The following is a 12167-nucleotide window of genomic DNA, read 5'->3' on the forward strand; positions in this document are numbered from 1 at the left end:
TTATACCAATACGCATTGATACTTCGTTGATTTGTATCAAGTATTGAAGCCAAACACCCAGTCAACAAAAAAACTAACGATCAAAAACTCACCCGCACTTCAAGGTCACTTTACATTGGTAGGCGTCGATTCATTTTTAAACACTCAAACAGTTGATTGGCGGTTCGTACCCAGATCGTATTGATAAATCTGAATTCATCACGTAATATGATGAATCATGTTATGTCATCATTCAGTGCTTCTGAACATTGGTTAGATAGAGCAGGCACCTAGCGCAAAAATTATCTCCACACACGAAATTGCTCGAGGAGAATTTCATCCAGGTGTAATGTGTGTATGTGTTCAATCTATTGATAATTTTTAATGAAAATAAGGGACAAGACGAGCAGGACATTCAGCTGATGGTAATTGATACGCCCTATCCATTACAATGCAGTGTAGCTCAGGATACTTGAAAAACCCAAAAATTCTGAGTGGCACTACAATTATTGAGCTCGTCACCTTGAGACATAAGATGTTAAGTGTCATTTTCTCAGTAATTTCACTAGCTACGGAGCCCTTCAGATCGAATCACAGTAATTTACACATCACTGCTTCACGGCAGAAATAGGCGCCGTTGCGGTACCCATAATCTAGCCAGCTTCCTGTGCAAAGGAGCCTGGAACTGGTGTAATTTGCCTGCTTTCTTGAATTTAATATTTCACTGCGATCACGTCAAAGGGCTGCCACTTATTTCTACATGCCTCAAAGTTATTCCATTCAAATTAATTACACCAATAGTACACGGCTGCCTTAGAAAATCGTAATTTTTTATCGCTATATGAAGTCAATGATTCTATGTATAAGTCTATGATTTCTGTGGTTTTTTTATAACAATAAAGTACGAGACGAGCAGGACGTTCAGCAGATGGTAATTGGTACGTCATGCCCTGATGGGCTAATTGTACCAATTACCATTATCATTGTAATCAATGCAGTGCCGCTCAGGATTCTTGAAAAAACCCAAAAATTCAGAGCGCACTACAATTGCGCTCGTCACCTTGAGACATAAGATGTTGCGTCTCATTTGCCCAATAAGTTCACTAGCTACGGCGCCTTTTATACCAAAACACCATAATGCTTACACATTACTGCAGAGAAATCTCACAGCTGAAAAAAATGTCGTTGTGGTACCCATAATCTAGACGGCTTCCTGTGCAAAGGAGCCCCCACTGGATTTAGGAGATATGAAATCATATCAAAAACATCACGCGAACAGTTGTTCCAGACATTAAACATCTTTAAATGACATTCGATAATTTCAATTAGCTCGTCAAAATTTGGAGGGAATATTTTAAAATTCAATCGTTCCAATTTTCACTTACACATAAAAACTTTTTTTTCGCAATTATTTTTACTTATTCTGGTGTGTACCTACCGAGAATACAAATCTAATATTTATAAAAGATTAAACAAACGAATTTACCGTTCCGTGGGCGTAGCAAATATTATGTAGATTAGATGTATCCAATTTCCGGTTAATATACTTAAAGTTTTCGATTCATACCGAGATTATTTCGGCGTTTTCGACGTCTTTTCGAGGTAACTCCATACTTATAGTGATTGCTCGTATTATATTCGCAAATTTTATATTTAGCTATAGCTGAATTGAACACAACCAGGGCTGTCAAACTATCGGTACTAGAGACCCTGTTGATAGTACATTGGCCGCTAGTACAAATATTATGATAATAAGAAAGGGAACCATTCTTGGCCTTTTAGTATTAGCCTTGGGCTAAAAAAGAAAAGGCGGTTGTTGGCTGTCGCTGTTGCTTAGCGACATTGCCATTTGATGAGTACTACTCACTATTCTGGCGAGGCTGATGATCATGAGGAAAGCGTTGAAGACACTACAACTTCTGCGGAGGTGATCTGGGCAAGCACGTAGTCAACTGCTGGTTGAGCCCCTAAGATCCGTATCTGCATTATCAAAATGTGATTTCAACCCCGGGCTTGAAGTGGAATTAAGTTGTAAGTTTGGTGGCATACCTTGCCAGATAAGACGTATGAAGCTTTCGACTTTCTTGGGTTTTTAAAGTTACTGAGGATGACAGGAAATGGTTTTGCAAAATAGAACAAAAGCACGATTATGCGATATTATAAACTTGAACACATTTTATCAGATCGTTTGGTATTCATTGGCTTTTTATAATGATGATAACAATTTAAATGATAAAGTATCTTCCGATCAATTCTATTGAGTAAGGATTTTATTTGAGGGTTACGAGATGGTGTGAGATATCACCCGCATAGTTTTTCGTATTGCGGATTTTACTTAAATGTTGATTTTAAGAGTTTAAACCTTGATTAAAAGGATCAATATGAGAACAAGTTTAAACAAATTACTTTTTACCAACCAATTTCCTAATTGATAAGTACAGTGATTTATCATAAGATTACACACTCATTCGTATATTAAAATTATAATATTTGATAGGTTTAATTTATTATTATTATATTGCTTCACGGTAGCATTCAGTCTATATATAGTATTAGGTAAATAATTCAAGTACTATTGCATTACGAAATGGTTTCTCATATAATATATTGTAATGGATGTTATAAATGTGAAGCATCTTACAAAGCTCGATAATTTTCAATATCGCATTTACGAGCACTCCAAATTCACAAATAACTTTGAATTTCACTTATCTTTGATGTTTTGTGCGCAGATTTGAATAATATGATTTATTTCAGATTCACGTATGCAAAGGCATTGATCACGTATGACGAAACATGGAGAGCGTCGACAACAATACCATATCATATGACAAACTTATTAACTTTAATCAAAGACATGTGATCAACAGTACAATGATCAAAGAGACATGGCCTATAGAGAAATGTTTGGAACTTCACTTGACAAACGAAACATACAACGATAACATAAGCAATGTATTTATTTACAACAACACTGAAATTTACTGCTTGGAACACGCGCCTTTACTCACTAGAAGTAGAATAGTTAGAGCGAGCATACTTTCAGTCATGGCAGTTTTATCGTTTGTTGGAAATTTTGCGACGATGATAAGCGTACAAAGAGGGAAACGCTGTCGCAGACGTGCGAGGCCGTCTTGGACTGCTATTTACAGTCTTATCTTTCAACTGAGTATAGCTGACTTATTCGTGACTCTATTTTGTATAGCTGGTGAGGCAGCTTGGTCGTTCACTGTGCAGTGGTATGGCGGAAATGTTTTGTGCAAATTGTTTAAGTTCTTACAAATGTTCGCGTTGTATTTGAGTACGTTTGTGTTAGTGTTGATTGGTGTAGATAGGTGGTTGGCTGTCAAATATCCAATGAAGAGCATGGGTACTGCAACTAGGAGTACGAGATTACTCATTGTGGCATGGATTTTGAGTATTGTTCTAAGTATTCCCCAGGTAATTAATTGCCATATGATTTATTATTATATAAATCACAAAAAATATGAAGAAGGTAAAGTACCACCTTTCTTTTATATTATTTAACAGCTTCTTCTTGAAAGTTAACGAAAAATAGTGAAGCCATGAATGTTTAATTTGAAAATAATACGACTTTAATAAGGAAATTATCAAATAAAAGGAAAACAGAATAATTTATGTATTCAGGCGATATACATATAATATATTGTACAATAATGATTGAAGAAATATATATATTTATTATTTAATAAAGTTAGAATCTGCCGATTTTGTTTGGAATACAATCACTAATTAAGATAGACGTAAAAGCGACCTACTAAACTGAGACAAGATAGACTTTACTACTCAAAGGAACTAAGATACAGGTTCAGGAATTAAAAAAAAATTATCACGAACTTTGGTTTGGTGAAATTCAAATTCAAATATTTTATTCAAAATAGGATGTGACATCACTCATTAAGAAAAAAAACTACAACCCATTCCAAAATGAATGCCTCAGGCCTGAGAAGAATAAAATCTAACATAATGTATTATTATAATCTTAAGAATAGGCGATCACTGTCAGGTTCATTCACGGAATTTAATTATAATTATTTTTTCTACCAAAAGCTCCCGCTGAGTTTGCTGAACACATTTGCAAACTTCTATCTAACTGATAGATCCTGACTTTTATTAAAAATAAAATTTGTGTCTGAATTAAAAGTTCCTTTAATAATCTATAATGTTACTATTTGTTCCAGACAATAGTTTTTAGGGTAGTAAAAGGTCCGTTCGTAGAAGAATTTCATCAGTGCGTGACACATGGCTTCTATACAGAGCCTTGGCAGGAGCAGGCATATACTACTCTCTCTCTGGTCTTCATGTTTGTAATTCCACTCATCATCTTAGTGTCTACTTATGTGTCTACAGTGAGAACTATTGCAAGTAGGTTTTATCATTTTATTTCGCACTAACTTCTACTGGGATAAATAGATTGTAATGTGAGGTATCTAAAAGTGACAAGTAACTATTAAATGCTATTCATTTTGACACCATGAAGCTCTTGTACATCAGGGCTGATAATCAGATCAATTCACAAGTATTCATTAAAAAAATCAACAATTAATGATTATAATTCAGTCAAAAAGGCATTTATGAATGTACTTTTATTTAAACAATGTTTGCTATATCGACTTAAAACCAAGAAATATTTATTTGGAGTATGAGTTACCGTTGAAGATAAACCTAACTACTAATAGTTTACATTCTTTCATACACTTATAAATTACATCAGATTTTATTTAAGTTTTCTAATTACATATACCAATTTAAATTAATAATGTAACGAAGAAAAATTTGTGTTTTTGTACGTTATAAGTAATTTCAAAAACAACTTGAGTGGATTTTAAAAATTGTAACTGTGGGCTGCATTATATTTAGAAATTACTTCGTAGCTTGGAATACTGTATAAATAGTTAAATATAGTAGCGAAAGAATAGATAGAAACACCTTTCTGTTAAAAATAGCAAAGTTTTTTTACACGTACATTGTACATTCCAGCCTGAACTATTTGAGACGATTGAATACTAATATTATTATATTTAACTACTGCTTTTTAGTTTTCTTTATCAACCATTATACATATATATTGGTCACAGTGAGTCTTGTATTCCTTTTTTTATAAAAATCAGGGACGTGACGAGGAGGACATTCAGCTGATGGTAATCGGTACGCCCTGCCCTTTACAATGCAGTGTCGCACAAGATTCAATCTCCAAATATATATAAAGAATCACTGTAAAAAGTGTTACTTAACAAATTCCCAGATAAATTATTTTGAAAACTATAAAAACTAGTCATTGTATGCTTACTAGTTAGCCTACTATACTAGATTGTAAAAGTATAAGCGACAATAGTATAGTAAATAAAATCAATGTATATCTTACAGTACTTAATGTTATTTAATTTTGTATTTCAGAAAGTGAAAAAGTATTTCAACCAGAAACAATCAGACAAGAAAAATACGTAACACCTGATCTGAACAGAAGAAGGCTAATAGACCGTGCCAAAATGAAATCACTTCGGATGTCAATTGTAATTGTAGTGACGTTTATTGTCTGGTGGACACCGTACTATATAATGATGTTAATTTTTACTTTTGTAAATCCTACAAAGAGTGTAAGTATTGTAATGTAAACAAAAATCAAGTTCTTTTTTAATTTTTTGACTTTTTTCGGATTACCTGGGTTTAAGAACGTTCGACTAGCAGTTATATGGCAACTAAACCGCAAAAATTGCAAAACGACCTCCTATGACACCTCTGGTACTGCAAAAAAGCATGGTTGAAGGAGATTACCTATCATAAGTTGATTTGATACGCTTCATTTTCTTAATTATCAGAAAATTAATTAATTCGCGTTTTTTGAACGCACATTTTTTATTAGCTGCGGGGGCTGCAAATGGGTAACCGCGCGATGAATCTATTGACTATAAACGTCATCCGACGCCAAAGTCACCACATGACGCAACGGGCTCGGGTTACAATATAATTAAAAATAAGGGACGAGACGAGCAGGTCGTTTATGTGATAGTAATTGATACGCCGTGTCCATTGTAATGCAGTGTTCCTCAGGATTCCTGAAAAACCCAAAAATTCTGAGCGGTACAAAGCGGACAATTGCGCTCGTCACGTTGAGACATAAGATGTGAAGTCTCATTTGCCGAGTAATTTCACTAGCTACGGCGCCCTTCTTCACCAAAAAACAATAATGTTTACGTAAATTACTGATTCACGGCAGAAATAGGCGCCGTTGACCCATAATGCAGCCGGCATCCTGTGCAAAGGAACCTCCCACTGGCAGCAATTGGATATTCGGGTTGTTGCTTCTTTAAAACTGAAAAACCTGTTTTTGTCTATGTGGTTTTAGTATTTCATATCAATTTAGGTAATTTTAAGTGCTAAATATTCATTTATTCATTCATTTAAGTTCCTGTAACCCTAGCTAGGGCATGGGCATCTACAGTGCATCTCGGGTTGTTACTTCTTTAAAACTGATAAACCTGTTTTTGATTATGTGGTTTAGTCTTTCGTATTAATTTAGGTAATTTTAAGTGTCAAATATTCATTTGTTAATTCATGTAAGTTCCTGTAACACTAGGGGCATGGGCATCTACAGTGCATCTCCATCATGATCAATCCTGAACATCTCTCTTGATTTCACTCCAGGACTTTCCATTATATTTCACTAAAGCTATCCTATCGTGAAAGACTACACCATGATCAATATAAATTGACCCTTTTCGCGTTTTGGTGTATCTATCAATAAATCAGCCTGATAAATGAATCTAGAATCCGCAACTTATCTGTGTAATTAAAAAAATATATCAATTGTTTAATTCATTGCAAAATTCATTTTCAAATGCATAACTTTGTACAGGTCGTTGACGATTGGATGTCAGCGATATTCTTCTTCGGTATGTCAAACAGTCTAGTCAACCCTGTGATTTACGGAGCCTTTCATCTGTGGCCTAAAAAACGTTCACGTAATAGTGAAAGGTATGATTTTTGAAATAAGTAAATGTAATTTATTTGGAATGAAATTGAATGAAAAATGTTTATTGGAAACGTATAGTTCATATAAATATATAAAAAAAACTTAAAATTAAATTTATAAAGGAAACAAACAATAAACAAACAAATTACACATACACAGTGCCGGATTAAGCAAGCGCGGGGCCCCTAGCAAATACTTTGAAAGAGCCCTTGTTCTATATTGGAAATAGTCTGTTACCGGGCTTCTGACGATTGTCATAGTAGGAAAAGTTTCACGTTTTTATGACATCAAGTAAATTCAATATTCCAACAGCTTAATAAGTTTCACTAAAATTACGCTCAGTTAGAGCAGAGTGGGTTTAAATATGCGGGGCCCCCATTCGCGTATGGCCCGTAGCAATTGCAACTCTTGTTATGTGATTAATCCGGCACTGCCTACACGTTACAAAAATGGTCCCAACTCAGCATATTTTCTGGTGTAAAAACCAACGCTGGTCTTCCGTTTGACTTTTGATGACGTCACGCTAAATATAATTTTATATAAGATAAGATCATATAAGGACGAATACACACACACAAGCACACGAAAACACGCACATATATACACGTTTCCTGCGTTTCTTTGTACCAACCTCATACGTACGCACGCGGCGACACGCACTATTAGCGCAGCCACCTGCACGCACTCAAGCGCATAAGCACACGCCTGTAATAAGAGCCATCTGTCTTCTAAACTCTGTATTTTAGGTAGCCCCACAGTGTGATCTATTTGCCACCTCGGTGGGATGTTTGGTCACAGAATGTAAGAAAAGATTTGAGAGTATGATGCCTGTAAGCTCTATAAAATAAGATAACTAGTTAGTTTATAATTTTTATTGTTTTAATCTGTAATGTTACATTGCATTTTTTAATAAATAAATATATATATTTGTGTATGTAAATATATATACTGACTAGCTTCCGTCCGTATACAATCATGGTGTCTTACTGTGTTAATTACTTAAAAATCAGGCCTTTAAAATGTTAATCCCCTTTTGGCTGTCAGATCATATAAGTAAAACAAAAGTTATTTTAGCTAGTAAATTACCGTAATAAGAATTTAATAATTAACTAATAACTTATCAATTTACATGTTTAATTTTAAATTTGTACTTGTATGATGTATACTCAGTGGGCGCAATGGTGGTGGTTACATCTTATGTCACTGTCAAATTGGAACTCCTAATCCAAAATTTAATTTTTTTTTCATGCTCTTATTCCCGATATGTGCATTAACCTGTTTTTACTCAACAAGAGCAATTTTGTGGTTTACTGCTGTATCGTACTTTATAAATGGGCATTTTTTGTTTGCGTTGTTAAATAATCATCGTTAATAATATACCAGTATTTATAGCTATGATGATTGGTTAAAACATTCTGTTTTTAACGTTTTAAATTATTGCTAAGATGTATGCATCATTTTGGTATGCCTAAACCATACCTTATTAAAGATAAAAAAACATCAGTATGTAATTTTTAGACAATTTTGTAACGTCGATACTATCGAGTGAAGTGCCTACTCGTATAGTAGTGTTACCATTCTATCAAATTTTACATCATCATCATCATCAGCCGGAAGATGTCCACTGCTGGATAAAGGCCTCCCCCAAAGACTTCCACGATGATCGGTCCTGCCCTGCCCTCGTTCAACGTATTCCGGCGATCTTGACCAGATCGTCGGTCCATATTGTGAGGGGTCTACCAACACTACGTCTTCCGGTACGTGGTCGCCATTCGCGGACTTTGCTGTCCCAACAATTGTAAATGAAAACTTTCCAGAATTATCATATTTTCTTAACCAATAAATAATATAATTTAGAAGTGGCACATACTTAACAGATAATACGACCTTTATGTTGTTATTATTAATAAATGGCTTATATTTTGTTGTTGGGTCTAATAGCCTAGACACATGGTCGGACCACCGTCGTACTCGGTACGGTCCCGACGGTAATGATAACAATTTTGTACGATAGACAATACATACATACATCGAATATGGTCTGCTACCAGACCGCATCCAATGGTTCGGCCGTAACAAATCCGATCATGTGTTTAGGCTCTTCTTCTTCTTCTTTAACCTTGATCTACACAATACTGAGTAAAGGTCTCTTCCATTTTAGGCCATTTTGTGCGGTTCTGAGTTTTCTGCATCCATTCCTTCCGCATCAAATCGTCCGTCCATCTTGCTGGCCTAAACCCCGTTCCTGGTTTCCACTCCAACAACTTATTGCCCCATCTTCCATCAGACCTACGAAATATATGGCCCGTCCAATTTCACTTCCTAGGGGCTATGATTTTTGCTTGTTTTTAGGCTATTTACGTAGGCTATTCATATATAAATAATTATGTTATTCTTATAGGGATTCCGGGCAACCTGCTTCATTTATTCGTCGTGGTGATCAGACCTCATCTATACGACTGACTACCATCAGATCAATGAGATCATCTGCGAAATACACAAACGGACAAAATATGAGTCTCTTATAATATTATGAGAAGTGTTTTTGCTATATAAATTAAGTACCCCACACCCACTCATTGTATAAATACCTATGTAATGAAATGTCATTGACTGAATTATTTGTATTGTGAATATATAGATATTTCTAAGTCAAACAAAATATAGACTCCGGAAAAGAAATCACCATGAATTATATACTAAAACCATCTACGAAACATCTTATGGTATAACTTCTATACCGATCGGATCAGTGGTATTCAAAGTACAACCGAAAGAAAAAAAAAGGCTCTCAATTTATTAGTAAATAGTATAGATTAAGAATCTCCGCTGCGCCCCAAATAGATAATGCAGGCATAATTGCAAAGTACGGCAACTAATACTACTATTAAGTGGGCGTACTGGAACCAGTGTCGAACAATGTGTGACGTTAAATTTTGCTAATAATTGAAACCAAAATCCCGGTTTGCGTAGTAAAACTTTGTAAAAATAATACTACTAGAAATAAGGAACACACTGGGATCTCATATCATCAGTAAGTTATTTTGTATTTTATTTATTTCAATGTTAAATAACACATGTTACAAAATTTTGAAAGATGTTATTGAGCGTCAAGATGCCACGCAGGCAAGCATCTAATAGTTGCCGTAATAAAAAAGCAATTGTTCTTAGGCAGTGCGGTATCTAGTTGGAGTGTAGCGTAGACCAATTCTTAATCGAAGGTAAATAGATATCCATCATAATTCTGAAAATGAAAGTATTGTTGTCATTGCGTTACAAGGTTCGTTAGTAGTTAAAATGTCTTGATCATGAGATAAAAATATTCCTTTTAATTGATTATGGTTAACCGACAAATTGTGCTATTTTTGAGGTTTTAATATTATCACTGTTGATTAGGTAGACAAGTTTTTAGTTGCTTATTGTGTGACTAATGTAAGTGGATCATTCATCAGTACTTCAAATGTTTATTACATATTCGCATAATACCTTTATTTGTACAGAGTCTGTGAATTTATGCATCCGGTACTAATATGATCTATAACTAGGCTTTTTTAATAATATACTTCTATTTTTTATATATGTTTCAGCCAACTTGCTTAACTTAGCCGTTCAATCAACAGAATAGATTTATGACTGTCCCGAATGATAAAATAATAATAATAATAATATTGACACACTTTTTACACAAATTATCTTGCCCCAAGTTAAGCATATATAGCCTGTGTTATGGGTTACAAGACAATGATATATTTAATACAATATATTTACTTAAACATACATAAATTTATATAAACATACATAAATACATTTAAACATCCATGACTCGGAAACAAACATCCATATTCATCATATAAAATGCTTGCACCTACCGGGATTCGAACCCGGGACCTCTAGCTTAGTAGGTAGGATCGCTAACCACTCGGCTATACAGGTCGTCGTGATGATATTTAGCCTTTGCGTTTGATACAACATTTAATAAACTGTCTAGCTACTGCTTAGTACGATAGGGTGACAATGTGACAGAAAAAAGATGAAACATGTGGTATTTTTTATTTAATACTAGCTGACCCGGCAGACTTCGTACTGCCTCCATGGATAAATAAAAGTCTAAACTTTTGTATGAAATAAAGTTCAAACAAACTATATAAATATGACTGAAATTTTATTATTATTTTCTATTAATTACACATGATGTTGCTTACTTACAAAACAGAGTATTCCTAAAATACTGGCTATTTATAAGGTTTCAAATTAATATTGACAGACACACAGAGTTATGATACAGTCTGTTAATCAATTTAAAGCTTTCTTATAAACTATATTGTTTTTTTTTGTTTTGTGGTGCGGTTATATTCCGAAATTTTATTTTTTGACCAAACTTAAGATTTATCAATCTACATATAGTTTGTTGTCAAATGTCAAATAAAATTGTTTACGTTCAGAAATTTAATTTGTGACAAAACTTAAGATTTATCAATCTACATAAAAATAATCTGATAGATAGTTAACAACCGTAGTTAATCTACCAACTATAGTTACCTAAAATTAAGTTTATTTTATACCTCCTGAGATAGTAAGAAAGATAAAAATTCTAATTAGTTATTCATTTCAAACTATTATTATAATTTGATTTCTGAACGACGGAGGCACATCAAAGGAAAATTAAAATCATTGTTTTTATTTAATTCCGAGCATTTGCATATTTATTCACCTTTTAAACCTTCATTGGACTTATTAGCCAAATCGGTCCAGCCGTTCTCCAGTCTTAGCGAGACTAACGAACAGCAATTCATTTTTATGTCTATAGATATTTAAAATTAACAGGATAAATTTGTTTTTGGGACATTCTAGTCACCAAGGGCGGTTTGGGTTAAATAAAAATTTGCTAACTACACTACTAAGACAAAACCCTAATAACTAAAAAGAGGACATATTATATTTTTGTAGATCGCAATTTTCTTTTAAATTTTAAACAAATTTACAATCATTTTGTAAAAAAGATGTAAGCAAATTGAAAGTACCTGTCTCTAATTGAGTATATTCTCTCAAAATTTTTAATGTATTCTTATTGTGAATAATAATTTAGGCAAAACATTTGCCAAATCATTATTTATTTTATGGTTCATCTAAGTTGTTTTAGAATGTGATGTTAAAAAAAATGATTTTACCAGAAAATAATAATATATTCATTTAA

General features: G+C 33.7%; 1 protein-coding gene across 2 annotated transcripts in view; it reads left to right on the forward strand.

The window, feature by feature from the left end:
- The window catches only part of LOC126980154 (gonadotropin-releasing hormone receptor), a 49870-nt gene extending 39430 nt beyond the window's left edge, over positions 1 to 10440 (forward strand). For both annotated transcript variants that reach the window (XM_050829744.1, XM_050829743.1), the window contains exons 2-6: positions 2737 to 3420; positions 4182 to 4365; positions 5398 to 5597; positions 6857 to 6975; positions 9375 to 10440. In XM_050829744.1, coding sequence (XP_050685701.1) covers positions 2776 to 3420; positions 4182 to 4365; positions 5398 to 5597; positions 6857 to 6975; positions 9375 to 9501 — 1275 coding nt within the window. In that variant the 5' untranslated portion in view covers positions 2737 to 2775 and the 3' untranslated portion in view covers positions 9502 to 10440. The remainder of the gene's footprint in view (positions 1 to 2736; positions 3421 to 4181; positions 4366 to 5397; positions 5598 to 6856; positions 6976 to 9374) is intronic.
- Positions 10441 to 12167: the final 1727 nt, after the last annotated feature.

This window comes from Leptidea sinapis, chromosome 5 (assembly GCF_905404315.1).
Source record: "Leptidea sinapis chromosome 5, ilLepSina1.1, whole genome shotgun sequence".
Classification (NCBI taxonomy): Eukaryota; Metazoa; Arthropoda; class Insecta; order Lepidoptera; family Pieridae; genus Leptidea; species Leptidea sinapis.